We start from the raw sequence: 21,438 nt of genomic DNA on the forward strand, positions 1-21,438 counted from the left end.
TCACTGGCACAATATTTTCAAGGTTTAATCCACATTATAGCATGTATCAGAAATTTATGACTGAGTAAAATTCCATAGTGTATGTATATCATGTTCTGTTGATCTGTTTATCTCTTGATGGACACTTGGGTTGTTTCTACCTTTTGGCTATTGTGAATAATGCTTCCATGAACTTTGGTGTATATGTATCTATTCCTGCCCCTGCTTTCAATTCTTTGGGTATATACTTAGGACTGGAAGTGCTGGGTCATAGGGTCAGTCTATATTTAGCCTTTTGAGAAACCAAATGAACTGTTTTGCACAGCAGCTGCACCATTTCACATAACCACCAGCAATCCACAAAGGTTCCAGTCTCTCTACATTCTCACCAACATTTGTTATTTTTCACTCTTGTTTTGTTTTTATAATAGTCACCCTAATGGGTGTGAAGTGGTAGCTCATGGACATCTATTCTTAAATACTTCCTAAACTGGAGCGCAACACAGCACCGGGAAGCTATTGCAGATCACTCTTAGTTGTTAAAAAATTCTCATTAGCCTTTTCTAAATCTTGCCTTTCTCCAGCAGGGATTGTCAACCTTGGTTGCACAACAGAATCACTTAGGAACTTGAAAAAAAGTCCAATATTTAGGCTGCAACCCAGGCTGATTAAGTCAACCCTAACAATGTTCCTCAGGCTCTTCAAAACATTTCAATAAGTAGCCTACTCAATGCAAAGCCTGATGCTCATTCATCTCACTTCCTTGCACAACCTGCAGGGCATGAAGTGTGACAAACCCATCACTGAGCCTTCTCCGGCAACTCCTATTAAAAGCACTGTCCTCTCTGGCAGTCCTGTCTTGCTTTCCCTTCTAGATTTTTTGCTATAGTGTGTATTGCCGCTGACATTCTCCATAATTCTTTATATATATATATATATATATATATCTATATATATATATATATATATATATATTTCATTGATTTTTTACAGAGAGGAAGAGAGAGGGATAGAGAGTTAGAAACATTGATGAGAGAAAATCATCGATCAGCTGCCTCTTGCACAGCCCCAACTGGGGATGTGCCCACAACCAAGGTACATGCCCTTGACCGGAATCTAACCTGGGACCCTCCAGTCCGCAGGCCGACACTCTATCCACTGAGCCAAACCGGTTTCAGCCTCCATACATTCTTTTTTACCTCTCCATTGCCTACTCTCTGTTTTGCTCATTTCTGCTTCCCTAGGATACACAACAATGCCTAGTGCCGAGAAGGTGCTGAGAAAAAATTGTTGAATGAGTACAGGCACAAATCTCTTATTTCAAATGACAGCCGTTCAGATGTTAAAAAAATACCTTTTGTGTCTCCTACCGGGGCTTCTCTAGGGAAATTCTCTGTACCTTCCATCCGTTTTCAAAGACATTGAAGGATAAAGCTCATCATTACGAATACAATATGCCTTTCTCTCACTCAGTAAGCAAATAATTGAGCATTTCCTATGTACTACACACACCTATACACTTCATGCACTGTAGAGTAGACTGTGCCTGGTGCTGGAAATTGTGCTGGAACAGATAAGGGAAGTGAATCTGCGGGGGTGGGGCACAGACAACAGCAGCAGCAGAAGTCATTTTAGGTGACAATAACTGCTATAAAGAAAATGGAAAATGTTGGCCGTGTCCCATTAAGTGGAGGTTAACTTTAATCTGAGACCTGGAAGACAGGGAAGAAGCATCCCTAGAAGAAGGCACAGCTAGTGCAGAGGCCTGGAGGGGCAACACGTTTCAGAAGGCCTCTGAGTAGGAGCCACTGAGAAGAACAAGGAGAAAATCCACTATCACCTCGTTTGTTAGACACTTGACCTCAGTTAACATGGCCTAAGGAAAGATTAATTTTGGGTAGCCACATCACCCTGTTAAGGTCATTTCCTCATTGAATTAAATCTTCCCTGTCCAGTGTCTGTACTGTTGATAGCTGGAATGTAGATGTAGAAGAGTGATTTAGATGAATATACCTAGACTTTCTTTTCATCCAAACACTAGGTATACAGACATCAATTCATCCATCAGTTGGTCAGTCAATCAATTAAGAAAAACGCTTGTCAGCAGAGTGGAGGGATGCTCTGGTTCTTCAGCCACTGTGACAGTGCTGCCTTATTCTAGTCAGAATCTTGTCTTTTGTGCCAGGCCAGTTTTGAACAAGGTCAGAGCGAGGACGTGGTGGGCTGCTGCCATTTGGGGCCAGCAGCTATCTTGGTTTCCAATCAAAGGAGCTCAGTAAAGATAGACATCTCTTGATTCTGGAGACACTGTGGTTCCAGGAATGGGCTCACAGGGCAAGCAGCCCCTTCCAGACCAGCTTCTGAAATGCTCTGACAACGTAGCTCCTCTATCCAGGCCTCAGTTTCATGTATTGCTATGTGGGGTTTGGGTCTGAGAATGTTAAGGTCCTTTGAAACTTCATTTAAAAACCATTTTTTGTCCTCTAATTGAAATAAAACTTTCTTTCTGAAGCTTCTTAAAAATTTGCAGACATTATGCTTTTATTGATGGGAACACTCACTTCCAAGTTAAGAAACCAAAACGATTCATACTAGGACAGCAGGATTCATAGAATAGTATCAGATGCCAGAATTGACAAGAACACAAGCTTGAACTGTTATGTTGGGCGACAAAAGAAATGTGGTTTGGGCAGTGAACCGAGTTCTTACATTTAGTGATCAGCTGCTGTCTTTCCAATGGACTTCACAGAATCTGGGACCAATTTTTTCAGGTCAGCTACATGAGAACAGTCTTCAAGCCAAGACCTGTGCCTGGGACAGCCTGCATGGGCCAGGCTGGGGTCCTGAAAACAGGTGGCCATTTATCCATGCAGACCTGGTTCAAGTTACTGTCATTCATCCATCCAACACCATCATTCCTTCATTCAAGAAATGTGAATAACACACTGGAGTTGAATTTATCAATGGATAAGCCACATGAGGCACCTGCTTCATGGAGCTTTCGAGGTGGGTTGGTGCATAAAACAGGAATCATCCAAATACATTTCTCAGCATGAACTGAGGAAGTGCTCTGAAGGAAAGCCACAAGCTCTCCGATGGAGAATAACTGTGCAGTCTCAGGGTAGTTCATTCAAGTCTGATCCTCCTCCTCCCTGTTTTGTAGGGTTTCACTAAGGTATCCTGTAAAGTGACAGGTGCAGACAATGGCACATAATAGGTGCACAATCATTCTGGGTTGCAGCTGCTTATGGTGAAGTTCCCTTCCTGAGGATCAATGAGGAAAAGATTAATTTTCTTGCCTGTGTGTCAGGGTTTCCTTCAATCTTTGTGGGTATGTGTGTTTGTCTGTCTGTCTGTCTTTCAGTTCCAAGGAGGGTTCTCGGTCAGTGGAGAAGGCCGTGCTGCTCACGTTTCTCTCCGCGGTTATCCTGATGGCCATCTTGGGGAACCTTCTGGTGATGGTGGCCGTGTGCAGGGACCGGCAGCTCAGGTGAGTCGCATGAGGAAGCCTCATGGGGCAGGAGGCCTGGGTGGTGTTCTGGGCCCTTTCTGGAGAGTCAGGGATCTGTACTTATCATTTCCATCATAGTCTGTACTTAGGAAAGGGAAAGATACATGGGGACCACGTTTGGAAATAGAGCAAGGGGAAAAGATCATACATCACTCCCCAACTCAAACATGACCAGTGTAAACACTTAAAACTGCGTTTCCATCCTGTCTTTGGTCCTATGTTTAACTTGGTTGGGGGTTTTTAGAAGTTTGTGATCACTGTATGTACATATGTTGAGAGCACATCTAATATATCCTCCCCACTTTATCAATCAGTTCAGAGAAGGGATGGCTGATAGTGACTGGTCTAGGATTTATACCCGGGTCTCCTTCTCTTTCCCACTTCATCCATCTGAACGCTGGCTGCAATTCAGATTACCTGAAGACCTTTTAAAAATTGCTACTATGTGCTCTAAGTATACCCCAGACAATATTTGGGACATACTTATACTAAACAGTGATTCATTGTTAACCCAAAATGCAATTTTAACTGGGTACCCTATGTTTTATCTGGCAACCCTGGGTGTGGATGGGGGTACTAATCACCCCAAATCCCTGAACTAATTGATCTGGGGTAATACCTTGGCATCAATATTTATAAAAAATCCACTGGGTGATTCTAGTGTGCAGCCTGGATGAAGAGCCACCAGACAAGCATAAAAGGGATAAAGGATGTAGCCCTGCCTTGTCTGCTGCCTTCCTCTCTAAGCAAGGCACGCATTAACCCAGTGGTGATGCAACAGATATAAAAGCACGCTTGTGTAGGTCTCATAAACGTGAGGCACATTCCTGTCAGTGTGAGAGTAGGAAGTAGTGGAATTCGACGCCTTTTGTGAGGGGGGCATCTTGGGAGGTTCCCTGAGAATGACCAAACCGAGGCCTGCAGACTGGTGGCGGTAGGTAAGCCCATAGTAGGGAGAGAAAACCCTGTACAAAGGCACTTGGGAAGAGCTCACTCCACAGGGACTCTAATCAGGCCCTTTGGCCATAGAGGAGAGGAAGGGAGGGTTCTGGGTGTGAGAAAAATCTGGAATACTCAGAAGTGGCCGGATCACACAGGGTCTCTCCAGCCACATCCCAGAGAGAAACAACCTCATAAGATACATTACACGTTTGACTTTTTTTTCTTTTTCCTCCCTCCTTCCTTTCCTCCTTTCTATGCTTTCCTTTGCTCTTCTCTCTCACTCCTTTCTCCCTGACCTCCTTCCTATCCCTCCTCCCCTGCCTCGTCCTTATACTTTTTCGCTCACAGGAAAATAAAAACCAACTATTTCATTGTCTCTCTTGCCTTTGCGGATCTGCTGGTGTCTGTGCTGGTGATGCCCTTTGGTGCCATTGAGCTGGTTCAGGACATCTGGATCTATGGGGAGATGTTTTGCCTCGTCCGGACTTCTCTAGATGTCCTGCTCACCACGGCATCCATTTTTCACCTGTGCTGTATCTCTCTGGACAGGTGAGGACAGAGCAGTGTGCACAGCGGAGCTCTGGGCTGGAGACAATGGCCTGATGACTGCTGGGATGTGTCTTTCTTTCTTCCCTGATTCATTAGAAATGAGTCTTAGAGAGTATGTCTGGTTATCCACTTACCCATTCACTTCTCAGTCTTTGCAGAGGGCATTCTCTGAGGCCCTGTGCACAGAGATTAGAAAGGCGTAGACCTTCCCTGCAAGGAGCTTACAATCCAGGTAGAGACAGATACCAGCCATCAAGGTCACTGGGGAGCCCTACGTTGTGTCCAGGTGGCATGAACAAAGTGCTGAGGGAGCTGAGTGGCAAGAATTAACACATCTGCCCGGTAGGCTGCAGGGGTGGTTCAGAAGGGTAGTGCTCTGTGTTTGAACATGACCTTCTACTGAAAATGTGTCTGTATCATAATTACAGGTGTATGCCTGTGACTCTAGAGACTGTTTTCCAGAAAATTAAAGATGATAATAAAATCCCCAATAACTGTCTGGTTTTGGGACTCAAGGCTAGCATTTCATTCTGTTGCATAATCTTGTTCTTTTTTTTTCACATTTGACTTCAGAAGGCCTAATGATCTCCATCTTTGCCTCATTTGTGGTGTATTAGTAGATGTAGGTGTATTAGTTGTACCAGTAATTTTGATTTTTTGGTTCCTGCTCATGGGTATTGAACAGTAAAGGAAGAATGCAATTTAAAAGTCAGAGGATCACATGAACATGTGCAGCCATTACTGTAGCCATGTGTTAGGGGTTCGTTCTCAAAAGAAAGTGGTGTGCAACTCATGTGATCTGAATTACCAGGGACAATCTTTTACTGCCTCTTGTGTAGTCCAGCAGACCAGGTTTTCCTCCAGTCTTGGGATGGGTGTCTGTTTCTTTCACTGAGGAAAAGGAAAAGTAGTTGGCTAAAGTTGGAGGTTATGGTTTCTCTAAAATATGTGCCTTTCAACACTAAAATCAGAGTGTTCCCAGAGAATTAGTCACACTGGGAAGAGTTCTTAGGGACTGAATCTAGCACTGGGAGCAGCAGATTCATACCCTAACCTTGATTGGAATGGGAAGTATAATGGCCTATGTTATATACATTCCCTCTCTCTCCCTCTCTCTGCCAAGAACTGATAGTTGAATATGCTTAAGCTAAATGTCTGTATAATGAGTTCCACTCTATTACTAGGCATGATGACATTGATAGAGCTGAATTGTTGGTTGAAAGCCAGACACATGCTGTGCCATAGTTTGAAATTTATCTTTATTAGCTTTTTTATAACAATCTGACTTCAGTACATGAAAGACTTTTTAAGACAGTCAGTATATACTGGGTGAAAGTTCATATTAGAAATAATAAAATGTAAGGAACTAGACAATCTATGGAAATCCTCCAGGGTATCCTACATGTAATCATTACTTCACTCCGAGCAGTGAGACCGGAAGTGTTATAGGAACGTGGAGAAGGCAACGCTGAGGGATCAAGGCAACCTTATCCCTCTTATCTTGGCCTTTCTCTCTTTCCAGTGCTCCATGCTCAGCTATTTAGGGACCTTGGCTCTTCCCTCCGCCTGGAAAGTTCCTTTGCTCCCTCCTCTCCTGCATATCTTTTAGATTTTAACTCAGTCCTCTCTTGATTGCAGAAGGCATCTCTGACCCCACAAAACATATTCTCCTTTGAGAGCTTAGGGCAATTATGATTAAAACCACAATTATAATGAAAAAAATTTTTTCTTAAATATCTCTGTCTCCATCAGTGAGAGAAAGTGCATGTATGCATATGAATAAGGATAAGGCCCCTCCCTGCACTCTTGGAACTTAACTTTTACTGGGGAAATTGACAGTTAAGCAATAATAACATCAATACTGATTAAGGTGTTTGGTAAACACTATTGAATAACTGAAGGGTGCAGCACATTCTCTTTTAGAAGAATGCTGCCAATAATTTCATTTCCTTCTCTGATAATAGACATCAGAAACCCAACTCCGTAAGTAAAATGAAATCAGATGGTTTGGTTTTCCTCTGGGAGCCTGGGACACGTACCAGGTGTCTCCCTGTTCCAAGAGTGATGTTTTCTTTGGGCTGGAAGGTTTGTTCTGGACATCACAGGGCAACAGGTTAGCCTGGAAGAGTATAATTTTGTTTATCATCTGGCTTCTGTTTTTGCTGTATCCTTCCCATGACAGTTGGGCTTGGCTAGGCTGGGGCAAAGCACAGAGTGAGTGTCTCAGTGAAGTGTAATGTCATCGCTGGTCATGTGACTCCTAGCATGATGCTTGTGCTCTCTAGAGCTGCCTAGACTCTGCAGGGACGACTCAGAAAGGGTAGTGGCTCTCGAGCAAGAACGCTCACTGTGAATCCTAATTCCACCCAGATGGCAGACCCCTAGATCAAAGCAAAACATTATGAAACACATTTCCCCAACTCCCATTCTCCATCCACTGTGTTTCCAGGTGCTTTAAGAATTGAATCCTACTTTTATTTCTTTTCTTTTTTAAAATTTATGTTTATATTGATTTCAGAGAGGAAGGAAGAGGGGGAGGGAGATGGAAATGTCAATGATGAGAGAGAATCATTGGTTGGCTGCCTCCTGCACTCCCCACACTGGGGATCAGGCCTGCAACCCTGGCATGTGCCCTGGCCAGGAATCAAACTGTGACCTCCTGGTTCATAGGTTGACATTGAACCACAGTCACACCAGCTGGGTGAGAATTGAATCCTATTAATGAAAGCTTATTGCTTCATTAAAAATAATTTACAAAGCATAATTAAAATCCACGCATCCTATAATATGGGTCATGAGAGGTCAGAACTGCATTAAAGCATAAAGTGCCATTGATTATTTTAAATCTAAGGCTCTGTGGTGAATGAAAACCAACTAAGTTTCTATAACAGAGTACTGGTTTTAACAGTGGATACTATAACACTGGCATTAAAAACATGAGGAATAACATTGGGTATTGCCTTAGAAATATATCCTGGTGAGTTATATGAGAAAACAAAGCAAGTTTCAGACTTTAATGTTCAGGGTAATATCACTTTTCTAAAATAAATATATAGATGTTTATATCTGGGTATGCATGAATGAGTGGAGGGAGTACACCAAACCATCAATGATGTTATATAGGGGCTACCAGAGGTGGAGCTGGCCAGACTGGATGGTCAATTGAATAGGTATTAAAAAACTTCACTTTTACTGATTTCGGAAATATGTGCTTTAAGCTCCGTTTTCCCTTTGCTAGAAGTTAACTCTTCTCCAATGCAAGAGTATCCACTGAAGTACTCCCGGGACAGCACATCCCTCAACTGGCTGAGAATGTGCTGAGCTCAGTGTTAGGAGTTCCCTTAGAAGCCAGAGCACCACTGGGATGTGGAAACCTTCAGCCAGTGTATTCTCTCTGCTTTCCCACAGAATGCCCTAGATTCTCACCCCCAGGGAGCCTTCACCATCCCGTCAGCAGATTCTTCCTCCCTCGGACATTCGGACATTCACAGCAATCTCCACAACCTTGTGTTTGATCTGTTACAACAATCTCTTTTCGAATCACCATAGTTTTAAAACAAATCCACATAATACCTGAACATTATTAACATGTCTTCATTTCACAACTAATACACAAAAACGCCCCCAATTTCTTCCCTACCTCCACAGCTGTGCCGCTAAGAGGTAACTACTGTAAGTATCACTCTCTCTAAATTTTAATTATTTTATACCATAAAGCAGCTTTGTTAAGTGAATATATTTTTAGCTTACCCAAATGCACTTTTGTTTTAAATTAGCCTTCGAAGAAGGCTTTCCCTGTATGAACCCAAATAAAATGCTTGACTGTAGAGTTCTTACCAGCTTGCTTACCAGATGATTAGCAGGGTCTTGTTTTAGCACCATGGGAGATAAAATAAATTAATTGGCTCAATTATCTCAAAAGTCTCACTTCAGACATGGCTCTCTGGAGGATTTGAACAATGTCATACAGTCTAGCCCTCTCCCTCTGTCTCAGTCTCCCTCTCTTCTTTTTATCCATCTTTCCTTCTCTTTCTCTCTGTCTGTGGATCCTCTCTGTCTCTATGTCTGTTTTTGTCTTTATATATTCCTTCTTTGTTCCTATCCTGTTTTCATGTTGTATTCATTGTCACTATAAGTTCAGAAAAAAAATAGCCTCAGGCAATGTGAGTCTTAAACCATCCTTAACTCTGAGTCCACAGGAAGAGAAACTGAAATGCTGTTTCTCATGGAAGAACTTTGTTTGGCTTGGCTTGAGTCACACACTCTTCCTTTAACCAATAGTTATGGCGTGGAGATAACACATCTGGTTGCTGGGTAGAGATGAGGCACCATGACTGTGGACTTTACCACAACATATGGCACTGGAGAATGGCAGTGGGGTTGTTGGACAGACAAGAACAACAGACATCAACTTCTCTTAGGTTGGCCGAAGGACCTACAAGTATCTTTATGAAGCCCCCACAGCAAGACAGACATGTGTCACCCCCAAGTCTTGTTTATATTGGTTTAAACGTCGCTAGGTTCTTCCTCTGGCTTCATGTGCCAGACTCTTCAGGCTTACCCATTCTGGTCCCCTTCTCTGGTGTACTTGTCCTACATTTGGCATTTGATGCAATTCCCTTTTAAAAAATCTGTTCCACTTCATTGAAGATAGCATTTCCTACAGCAATGCAAGATTTTCCCTTTGATATGTCTAACTGAGTTGTCATCCTTCCCCTTGGCATCCTGGGAGCTTGATGTGTTTTAACTGCAAAATCCTCCAATGGTTTCTCCACCACAGATTTTCTTTGAAAATAGGTTTACTTGCAAAACATACAATTCTGACTCAAAGGCTGTATATTTTATACTGTGCCGGAATTAAGTGTCTCTGCATTTCTTATGATTTCCCTGGAGCACGACTTGATTTTGTATAAATGAAGTGTCCATCATTATGAACTTGTGTCACACAATTACATTTGTTTCCCCACCAGGGCTGAAATGCATCTCTGCAAGGGAAGCATATTATACATTTCTCCCTCTCATCTACTCCTTGAGGGTTGGTTCATGCTTTTGTACACCTCAGTAATATTTGTCAAGTTGAAGTTCATGCCAGAGGATATGAATCTTATTTTTATATTCATTTCATCCAATATTTATTGAGTGCCTACTAATTGCCAGGAGCTGAGCAGAGCCCTGAAATGCAGTGTTGAGCAATCAGAAGAAAGCTGTGAATGACAGGGATTTTAGTCTGGTGGAGAATGAAGACAGTTGATAGGTAATTACAGTAAAACTGGGGGGGGGGGTCAATGAAATAGAATGGGGGGGGGAGTCTAAGGAGCTGTTGGAGCATGTGACCTCCAATGCAGGGAAGACTCTCGGGAGAAGTGATACTGAAGCTGTGGACAATGTAGATGTCAATAGGCGAGTTATGAGGAGCCACAGTTTCAGAAAACAGCATGTGCAAAGCCTCAGGAGGTGTGTGTGTTAGTGACACATCATGAACTAGAGGCTAAATCCTTAGCTCATCTCTCAGTGCTATTCCCAAGGTGTCAGTCTGTCTTTCCTATCTCACCTCCCAGTGAGGTGATCTGCTGTCATCTCCTGGGTATGAGGCATTTCTTGATAACTCCATGTTGCTAACCTGTGTCTTGAGTGTCTTTCTATTTCCAGGTGAATGTACACCCTTCTCCAATACTCAGATAAGAGGTGTCACCTTCTCCACCAACGAGCCAGGCTTCATTCCCAAAGTAGAGTTGTTGTTTCTTCCTCTGAGTTCCCATAGAAAGTTAAATGTAAACACAGCAGTTATTACTTGTTTTAATAATTGATTTGTTTGTCTGTCTCACCTTAGACTGTTAGCTCTTTGAGAGTCAGCCTTTATCTCGTCCATTCTTGTATTCTCATTACAGGCCCATAGCTGTTCATGCTTGTTTAACTGAGCATGAAACGCTTTGACCTGTGAATGTGGTTGTTTGAAATGACTTTGGGATCCTAGGGCTAGACTCCTAGGTTGACCAGTTATGAGTTGTGATTTTGGGGAAGTTACTTAAATTCTCTGGGTTTTATCTTTTCACCAGTAAAACTGTGTTAATAATAGTATGTTCCTTTTGGAGTTTATGAATAATAAATTACTCAGTGCATGCAAGGAACATAAGCTAGTGCAAGGAGCCTAGTAAACATTCAGTAAGTGTCAGCCACAAGTTTTATACCATTATTGTTTTACTTTTCAAATACAAATTTCTCATGGCTATTGTGAGTACCTTCCCAGCCACTGGGAGTTGTGTTTTACTTCCTGCTACATAGCTGAGTGTTCTTCAAGATTAGACCCTCAGGCTTCTAGCCCTGGGTATCTATCTCTCTTCTTTCCTTCAGAGAGCTCACCTGTCCTCTGGCTTCACCTGAACTTCCGCTCTGCTCTCTACTGCAATTTTGTCCAATGCAGGGCTCTCTGGTCCTCCCGACTCTGTTGAACAGCCTGTTCAACATCTTGCCTTAAACACCTTTCTGCTTTCTCAGACCCAAGGTGCTCCAAGTGGAAATTTCCACCTTAAACTAATGTTCTCTTCTGCTTTTTATATCAAAGATGCATATATGAGTCATTTAAATGCAATTCCTTGAGGTCAACTTTTACTTACTTCTATGACCAGCTGGATGACAAATCATAGCTGTATTTTCATAAATATCTTTCAGATCTATCTTCCCCCTCTTAATTTTTCTCCCATGCTATTTCTGGATCACTGCAGTAGCTTCTTGGTTATTATCTTATCTGTCAAGTTCATCTTTAAACATGTCTTTTTTTTCTGTGTCCTCAGCTCATGGAGCTTATAGGGCACTGCATATTCCTGTTCTGGGTAGCAATGCTCTTGTGTAGTGCTGTCCATTTGCTAACATGTTGAGGATATAGGCTTTGGCACATGGAGGTTTAAGTCTCGGTTCTACCATATCCTGACTGTGTGATGTTGGACAAGTGGATTAAATTCTCTAGGCCTCAGTGTTCTCATATTGAAAATGTGGATGGTGACAACTCCCTGGCAGAGTTGGTCTAGGAATTAGATAGAATATAGAATACATTTCCTGACACATAGTGTACCCTCCATCATGGGCGATGTGTTAATTGGAATAGGAGTAGTTGTAGCAGTAGAAAAGAAAATGAATAAGCACAATACAGTTAGATAAATGCCACACACACACACACACACACACACACACACACACACACGGATATATACAAGGTACTGCAGAGATGGGAACCAATTCATACCTCTGGCAGAAAATGGTCTCTCCTTGTGCCTTGGGGGCCAGAAAGAACTTTCCAGGGGATATGACCATTGAGCTGAGTCTGGAAGGGTCAATGGGATAGCCATCCAGTGTCTGCTGGCAGGCTGCTCAATTCATGTATGTGACCAAGTTTATCTTGCTGACCTGTGTGTATGTCCAGCTTGCCCTGCCAAGATGTTTTCAGATGACATTTTTGTCATATTATCCTTTTTCCTTTGGTCTGTAATAATTCGGGAGGACACCTTTCTAGCCAGCTGGCACTCCCTTTTTGTGAAATTTTCTTATCATGACGGTACAGAGAAATATTTAATAAAGATGAATGTAGTGAACACTGACTCTGCTGATTGCATCTGGGATTATGATGCCTGCAAAGGTTCCATTTGATGGCCCCTATCTCTGACAGAAAAGGATCTCTCCCTGTTCCACCCCTAGCATTTTTATTTCCAAAAACCTGAAGTTCTACCTCCTTTCTTGGCTGCATTCTCAGCCCCCCCTCTTCCTGTCCCTGTCTCCTGAGGGGGTCTTCATTGATTCTCCAATGAAGCTTGCCAAACTTCTTAGGAACCAGAGGGAAAGGCCTTTAGTTTTTTGTGTTTTTTTTTCTTGGAGTTACTGCTGCTTTTCTCTTTTCTCCACCTCCTTAATGGACAACCTGACTAAAATGTAGAAAACCAAAGAGCAGAAGACCAATCTCTGTCCCAGAACTCTGCTACAGTGCTTAGCTGGGTCACCTCCTGGAGGGAGGACTGGTACCCAGTGAATCCCACAATTACTCCAGACTATATATCACCTATTTACCCTTCTTGCCACATAGAATCTATCCCAAAACAGAGATCTAAACAACAATGCATTATTATTAGATTTCACAATTCTGTGTATCAGGAATTTTGGCTTACCTGAAGTCACTGGATAGTATTTAGCTGGAGACTGGAGTGGCCTGGAGGGTCCAAGGCAGTTCATGATATGCATGGCACCTTGGTATGTTCATCCGGAAGTATTGGCTCAGCCAGGCCCCTCTCCCTGTCTCTTTGGCCTCGGGTCTCTGTACTTGATCTCATGTTCATACATGTTAGATATTTTTACATGATAGCTCATGGCTTTGAGAAACCAAGACTCCTCTTAAAAAATAGGCCTGGGAGTAGTCCACAGCTCTTCATGTGTTCTGTTGGTCAAAGCAGTGCCAGGGCAGCCCCAGATCCGAGGGGAGGTGGCAGACTCCCCATCTCTGGATGGGAGGGGTGTCAAAGAATGTGTGGCCATCTTTAATCGTCACAAGTACAGCCTCTCACAAAAACTCAGATGCAGTAATCCCCGTTTTACACAAAGAAAACACAAGTGATCTGTCCCAAAGTTGGAAGGGCAATCCACTTAAGAGCTTGGACTAGAACTTACTGATTTCCCTGCTTAAGGCAGAATGCCCCTTGTAACTCATAAGTTTATCGATTCGGTGGAGCTCATCAGACCCTTGGTCCTACATTTTAAAGACCATTTTGCTGTTCTTTGAGTTAGGAACTGTGAAAAAATTAATCTCGTGAAACATTTCTGTTTTCCTGGGTCCATTCCAGCACTCAGGTCTTAGCTGCCAGCTGCTATGTCATCTCTTCTCCCCTGTGGTTGACATTTCTTTCATGAGCTGACCTTGATTAGAGATTGGATTTGGTCTCAGTGATGATCCAGGATGATCTCTTCTTCCATCTCAGGTAGGAGGGCCGGGCCTGGACTAAGTCCTTGAGAGGATGCTGCATTGTAATCAATTCCACAACAGGTAGCCAGTATGGTCTCAGTGCTTCTTCTGTAAGGTCAACTCGTTCACCTTTCTGTTTCTTAGTACCTACTACTGGGAGAGATATTGAACCAAGAGACTTCTGTTTTACTTGTTAAACAGTTAAAAAGCCTCTAGTTCCAAAATGTGTTTGAACCTGTTCACGATAGGTATAAAACAAATATACAGAAGGGCAAAAGTAGGCTTACAGCTGTAATTATGCAAAACACAGAGTTTATTCTTATATTAGGATTTATTTATTATTGTACTATTTTTTTAAAATATATTTTATTGATTTTTTACAGGGAGGAAGGGAGAGATATAGAGAGCTAGAAACGTCGATGAGAGAGAAACATCAACCAGCTGCCTCTTGCATACCCCCTACTGGGGATGTGCCCACAACTCAGGTACATGCCCTTGACCGGAATCGAACCTGGGACCTTTCAGTCCGCAGACCGACACTCTACCACTTAGCCAAACCGGTTTCGGCTGTTGTACTATTTTTATATGGACAACTGTAAACTACTTTTGTCCAAGTAGTATATAAAAGATGGAAGTGGGGTGGAAGTACATAATACTGCTATTTATTAAGCTTTATATGCCAGGGACCTCCTAAGTTTTGAACATAATATTTTATTAGTTCTCACAGCTAAGCAATGAAGTAGGCATAATGACCCACACTATGATGAGCAAACTGGATATTGGAGAAGTGAAGTAACTGATTCTAAGACTACAGATGGTTAAGGTCTTCAGATGTGAAGACATAAAGCTAAAATATCCTCTAATTCTGAGAGTCTAGAATTCCAACTTGTTCTGCCTGCTCCTTTGCCTTCCCTATGGTAGGAGGGCAGGAAGTGAGGAGGAAGAATTTTCCTTAATTGCAAGCGTGGGGAAGAGTTGAACTCAAGCTTAAAATAAACAACTGTCTTCTCAGAGTTGTCAAAGTAAATTGTGTCCCCAGAGATATCTTAAAGGCAATTTGATCACACATTTACACCTGGCTGCAGTTGGGGAAGCTGGTGTTTGGTCTACCAAAAGGGGTTTGAATGGAGTTTTACAAGCAGTACTTTGCAATGTTTTGCATAAGGAATGACTTTGTACATCTTAGTTAATCCTGGCCATCTGGAACCTCACTTGCCATTTGAACATTCATTTAACTGCTTTTTAAAAGTTTGCTAGTTAAAGGAGAATGGGAGCGAAACTGGTTTGGCTCAGTGGTAGAGCGTCGGTCTGCAGACTGAAAGGTCCCAAGTTTGATTCCGATCAAGGGCATGTACATTGGTTGCGGGCACATCCCCGGTAGGGGGTGTGCAAGAGGCAGCTAGTCGATGTTTCTCTTTCATCGACGTTTCTAACTCTCTCTCCCTCTCCTTTCTTCTCTGTAAAAAATCAATAAAATATATTAAAAAAAAAAAAAGGAGAATGGGAAATGTCCAATGAAAAGCTAGAGAACAGACCTTTCAGATAAATCTATTCCTAAGATGAGACAGAGCTGCATTCATCTACGAACACTGTCCACCTAGGTTTGAACCAACAATCCTTTCTCTTGAATGTGTTGTAATTCAGCTCGGTTAGTAAAGCATGCAGCTGTGTTGATTGTGATGGAAATTTTCCAGTTCAAAAACTTTTGGTGACTCCTCCTGTCATAGCATCAAACATCTCTAAGCAAGTGGTTCTCAAAATGTGGTCCCAAGTCATCATCATCAGCAGCAGCATCTGGGAACATGTCAGAAATGCAAATTCTTGGGCCCTAGTCCAGACCTACCAACCTCTGTTTCCAGGTGATTCCGATGCTGGCTACAGTCTGAGAACCAAGGGTCTGAGACCTGCCCATCAGCCAGCCTTTTAAGGCGAATTTACTTTTACTTTCTTATAAACACTCTACTGTCCAGCTCTGTGGATATAGGGATATATACTTATATAGATATATATTTCCTATTGGTGAAATATATATTGATATGAAATGCATATCTATAAATACTTTATATATACAGTATATTTTAAATATATACTATTTCTGTCTCTTTGGCCATACATCTGTATTGCATTTTCTCCTCCACCACCCTTACCTAGTCTCTAAAGTCCAACTTAAAAGACACCTACTAGAGAAAGCCTCCTCATTTCTCTATTAGATAAGACCTTTCACATCCCCAAAACATGGACCCACATTCAGTGTAATTGATTTCAATTGGTGGTGATTATTGGCTCATTCTTATTAAACCCATTTTGTGAGCATGTACCCTGTCTCTAGCTTTGCACTAAGCACTGGGGATACAGGGGTGAATGAGATAAACATCTCTGGACATTATAAATCAGTTAGGGGAAGACATTCTCACCTCCCACCCTGATCTTAGAAGCAGTGCAGGTGTCTTGGACTCCTGGGGGGGGGGTCCCCTGTCTGTATTAAGCTGTGGTGGGCAGGGTGGAAGGGGATGTATTAGTCTTCTCCCATTTGTATAGGGTACACCAGAGTATTGAGACTTCTTGTGGCATCCACTCTTACAAGATAATGGCACACCACAGCACCTGCAGAGGACATGGAGCCCCTGCTGTTGGTGAAAATCAACTCCTCTCGACCAGAGTTTTTCAGCTTCAGCACTACGGACATTGTAGACCAGTTGATTCTTTGTTGGGGGCTGTCCTGTGCAACCAGCAGCCTCCTTGGCCTCTGCCCACTGGATGCCAGCACCATCACCCTTCCCAGATGTGACAACAGTAAATGTCTCCAGACATGGCCCAATATCCCTTGGCAAGCAAAAATCAACCCTGGCTGAATATAACTGGGACTGTTTCTACCTATAGAAATGAGGCTTCAGAAAAATATTAAAACCCTCTACAGATATCCATAGGACCACTATACAGAAAAAGAATAGAGATAGAAGTTTTAACCTTAGCCAGAGGGTAAAGCTGGAACTTACAGAAAGCCAGTCTTGACTTAGAGGAAACGTTCTTAATTTTTGGATCGCCTTAAGTTCCCAATGTACTGTGGTAGAATGGTGAATTCCCAGTACTCGCTGCATTTATGCAGGCTTACATACACTTCATTGTGGGCATGACTGGGGATTTCAGTATTCTGAGACTTAGTGTTTGTATGTTTTCATATTTTTTTCATGTTTTGTATGTTTATATGTTGTTCCTAAAGTGGCTTGTGAAGATATAGAATAATTCGTTGGGGATTTAGAGGAGGTAGTAGAGTAAAGTAATAGTAATGAGGGTAACATCCTAGCCCTTGAGTCATGCTGCCTGGGCTAGATGTGGTTTTTACCATCCGTGGGACCTTAGACAAATCCTGACTCTTCTGTGATTTTTCTGCTCACCTGAGAAATGGGTACATTTATAGTTCCTATCTCAAAAGTAGTTGTGAGAGAATACAAATAGAGTCCTTATTAATGAAATGGATAGTACCTTTTATTCTTAACTCAGCCAGGCTGCTTTGCCTGACCTCCAGAGAATTTGCAAAAATTTTTTAAAATCTTTATTGTTGAAAGTATTACATACTAGTATGTCCTTTTCCCCCCATTAACCCCTTCTAGTCCATCTTCACCCCTGCTCCAGTCCTTCACCACCCTATTGTCTGTGACCTTGAGTTATGCATATATATGCATACAAGTTTTAACTAGCTACTTCTGTCTATTGGTGTTATGCATGTATTTTGGGGGGCAATTCATGGTAGGAAAATATTTTTCTTACTAGAAAGGGAAATAGAATTCAAATATAGGAACTAAAAAATAACCATAATAGATAAAAATAAAATGATCAGATTTTTTAGCTGGACTTTGACTTATAGATAAAAGTTAGAATTGTAAGGAAGCGTCATTAGTCAGCACTAGAATTCAATTTTTATTAACCATTTTATTCAGTAATATTTATTTTCCTCTACTTAATTTGGATTCTTGAATACAACCTTCAAAAAGATGTTTGTTTTTCTAGATTCTTTGTTATAAAGCAAAGATTAAAGGGAAGATATTAGGAGGCTTATTTAGGGCAGCTGCCTCAGGGTGCCAAGACCTTGGGAATAATCTTGAACCCTTCCTAGCATCAGGTTATTTTCTCACAATCTTTGCTATTCCTTGGCCTGTAGATGTATCATTCCAATCCTCTGTCCTCACGTGGCCATCTTCTCTTTGTGCATGTCTGTCTTTGTGTCCAAAATTCCTTTTTTTGTGAGGATTATCAGTCATTTTAGATGAAGGCCACTCCAATGACCTCATTTTAATTTGGTTACCTCTATATATACCCTATTTTCAAATAAGGTCACATTCCAAGCAACTGAGATTTAAGGCTTCAACATCTCTTTTGGAGGAAGGGGGCACAGTTCAACCCATAACAGCAACTTAAGCAAAAGGAGATTTTATTGGAAACATGTAAGGTGGCTTATTAAATTAAAGGAAGAGTTACAGAATGTAGAACAGAAGGGGCATGAGCATGGCTTCCAAAAGACCCAAGGAAAGGAGCTCCTCTCAGCCCCGCCAGGAGCTTGCTGCGGGAATAGGGTAGCATCCATGACTATATCATCTTTGCATCGCTCTGCATGATGTCTAGAATCTCAGGAGACACTGATTGGGTGACTGGTTGGTTGGAAATTCGATAATTAGCTTTCCCAACACCACATCAACAGACGAGATAATTCCCCAAAGACATGGGATGCTATTGCCAAGAAGAAAAAAAAAGAAGAAGGATGCTAAATGGACACAACAAAATGTCTAATCTAGGTCCTCCAGCAAGGAATGAGAGAGGGAGCGAAATATGGGAAAAAAATATATTCTAATACACACCTAATTCGCCATCTCTATGTTAATAATAAGCCTCTAGTGATTATTGGTATAGCCATTCAGAAAATAAAATTGCCACTCTGATATAACTTGCTTTTTTTATAAGTCAAGAGCATGGAGGGAATTCCAGATAATCATCATTCTTCTATTACCAAGTTATATTTAGTTAGAGTTGGATACCATGTCAGTTTCACACACAGAAAAAAAATGAGTTTCTCCCCCAGCTGGCATGGCTCAGGGGTTAAGCATTAACCTATGAACCAGGAGGTCATGGTTTGAATCTCGGTCAGGGCACATGCCCAGGTTGTGGGCTTGATCCCAATGTGCGACATGTGCGACATGCAGAAGACAGCCGATCAATGATTTTTCTCTCATCATTGATGTTTCTATCTTTCTGTCCCTCTCCTTTCTTCTCTGTAATCAATAAAACAAACAAATAAACAAACAAAAAACTAAAAAAAAACCCACACATTTGTTTGAAAAGAAAAAAAATGAGTTCCTGACTAATTCCCTCTTCCATTCTTTGGGCTCTTGTTCCTTGCACTCTATTGCAAGTCAGGGCAACCAGTCTCTCTGGCCACAGAAAGCACAGTGTGGCCAGCTGCTCCCTGATGCCTTAGAAGGAAAAGTATAATCCTTGCCCCCCATCTCCCAAAGCACCCACTATTCATGCTTTAACATTGGCCTCTCCTTCTCATTCCACCTCTCCAATTTATTCCACCACCACCTCTTCAAAAATATTGCCATTGTTATAGTAGTTATGCTTTGAATTAAGAACAGAAGAGGTGGGGAAAATTAACAGTGAACTATATGAAATGAGCAGGATTCGGGAGTGACTCATCATTTAATGGTATAAAATCTTAAAGAATAGGCTTAGCCTTCAGGCTGTCTTTTTTACACTTATTCTTTAGATTCTTGCCAAGACAAATAGCTGATAGATCTACGTGGTATTTTGCCTGTTGTCAAATTCCATGAACTGCCTGGACATGAAAGTGGTGATCTCTAAGGTTGGAATGGCATGCAAGAAACAGTCTTGGAGTTAGAGACTTGATCATTGTGGGCAGGTTGCATCTCTAAGATGTTATCATAGGCAGAACACAGTCTCAAAGGAAGATGAGCAGTGAGCCCTGTGAGGAAGAGAAGACCTGATAAAGGAGGTGAGGTGGTCTCTATCAATAGGCAGGAAATGATGAAACAGGAAATATTTGAAGTTTTGCATTCTTAGAGAAACAATGAAATAGTCCAGCCCAGAAGTAACACATGTCAACTCTGTTCACAACTCGTTGACCAGACCAGTCACTTGGCCCAACCACAAGGAGGCCAGGAAGCACATGTGCCAGAAAGAGGGGATGGGCATACATAGCCAAGAGCAGTCATGACTTCCTCTTGTCAAAATGCCAACTCCAGGTCCTTCCTCAGCAGATCCTTGATATCTGCATTTTAAATAGGCCTCCTCAAGTGAGGTGGAACAATATTGGCTAGAACAACATTGGCATGAAATTCAATGAATTTCATGCAGGGGAAAGGGTGAAATCCCTGGACCACAATGTAAGGAACACTGACTAAGCATCACTTTAGTATAGGTAGGTGATCAGGAGACTAGTGACAGGTCTGAGACAGTTCTTAGAGCTCAGATGTCGGGCCATGCATGAATCACCTCAAGTTGTTATCAAAGAGGACCACAGATGCCAGGACACTGAGGCCCAGAGGGCTGGAATGAAGTTCCTCAAACACCCAGTCCTGAAAGTATTATTGGAACTGTGCCTGAGACAGAGCAGACCCTTAGCTGTGTGCCCAGCTTCTCAGGCATTAAGAGTGGAAGAGGGAGAGGGAGCTGGCTCTAGGAAATGATTCTCAGATGTGATCAAAAGTTGATATTAAGTTAGCAGAAACTCATTGGCCAATATAATATATTTTATTGTATAATTGCTGTTTTCTTTCCTCTGTTATTTTCTCTTGTCTCTCCCCTTTCTTCTTCCCTTCCTCTGTTACCCACTCTCCCCTGCCCCCCCCCATTATTTTTTCTCTTCTTTCTTCCTTATTTTTATTTTCAACTTCCCCCTCCAATTTTTCTCTTTCCTAATATTTCCTTTTCGTATCTCCCTTCTTCTCCCCATTCCTCCTCCCCCGCCTCTCTGCCATCAACTATTCTCCCTCTTTTTCCCTCTCATTCTTCCTCTCCCTTGGCATCCCCTCCTCATTCTCTCTCCAGGTATTATGCCATCTGCTGCCAGCCTTTGGTCTATAGGAACAAGATGACCCCTCTGCGCATCGCGCTAATGCTGGGAGGCTGCTGGGTCATCCCCATGTTTATCTCTTTTCTTCCTATAATGCAAGGCTGGAACAACATTGGCATAATTGATTTGGTGAGTAGACCCCACACAGATCCCATTGGCCAATTCACTTTGTTTGCTTGAGCTTCTACATAAATCAACAGTATCAAGTTGGGTGGATGTTCCGAGAAAGATTCTGACAGTGGTCTGCGCCATGACAAGAATAACAGAAAAAGCAAGCTAGCATTTTTGAATGCTTGCTGTATAGCAGAAAGTATGTGAAATACTTTACCTATAATCCTGCTAGCATCCTTTGCTTTTCTCATTTAGATGAGAAAATTAAGACTCAGAGAGGTGAGGTAACAGGCCCACTAATATGTCTACTAAAATAGC

General features: G+C 42.1%; 1 protein-coding gene across 3 annotated transcripts in view; it reads left to right on the forward strand.

Annotated features, from left to right (window-relative positions):
• HTR4 (5-hydroxytryptamine receptor 4) overlaps window positions 1-21,438 on the forward strand; it is a 115,177-nt gene that overhangs the window by 67,947 nt on the left and 25,792 nt on the right. For all 3 annotated transcript variants that reach the window (XM_084883242.1, XM_084883244.1, XM_084883243.1), the window contains exons 3-5: window positions 3,344-3,469; window positions 4,781-4,981; window positions 20,985-21,138. In XM_084883242.1, the coding sequence (XP_084739368.1) occupies window positions 3,344-3,469; window positions 4,781-4,981; window positions 20,985-21,138 (481 nt within the window). The remainder of the gene's footprint in view (window positions 1-3,343; window positions 3,470-4,780; window positions 4,982-20,984; window positions 21,139-21,438) is intronic.

Source organism: Pipistrellus hanaki, assembly GCF_964339955.1.
Source record: "Pipistrellus hanaki genome assembly, chromosome: 5".
Classification (NCBI taxonomy): Eukaryota; Metazoa; Chordata; class Mammalia; order Chiroptera; family Vespertilionidae; genus Pipistrellus; species Pipistrellus hanaki.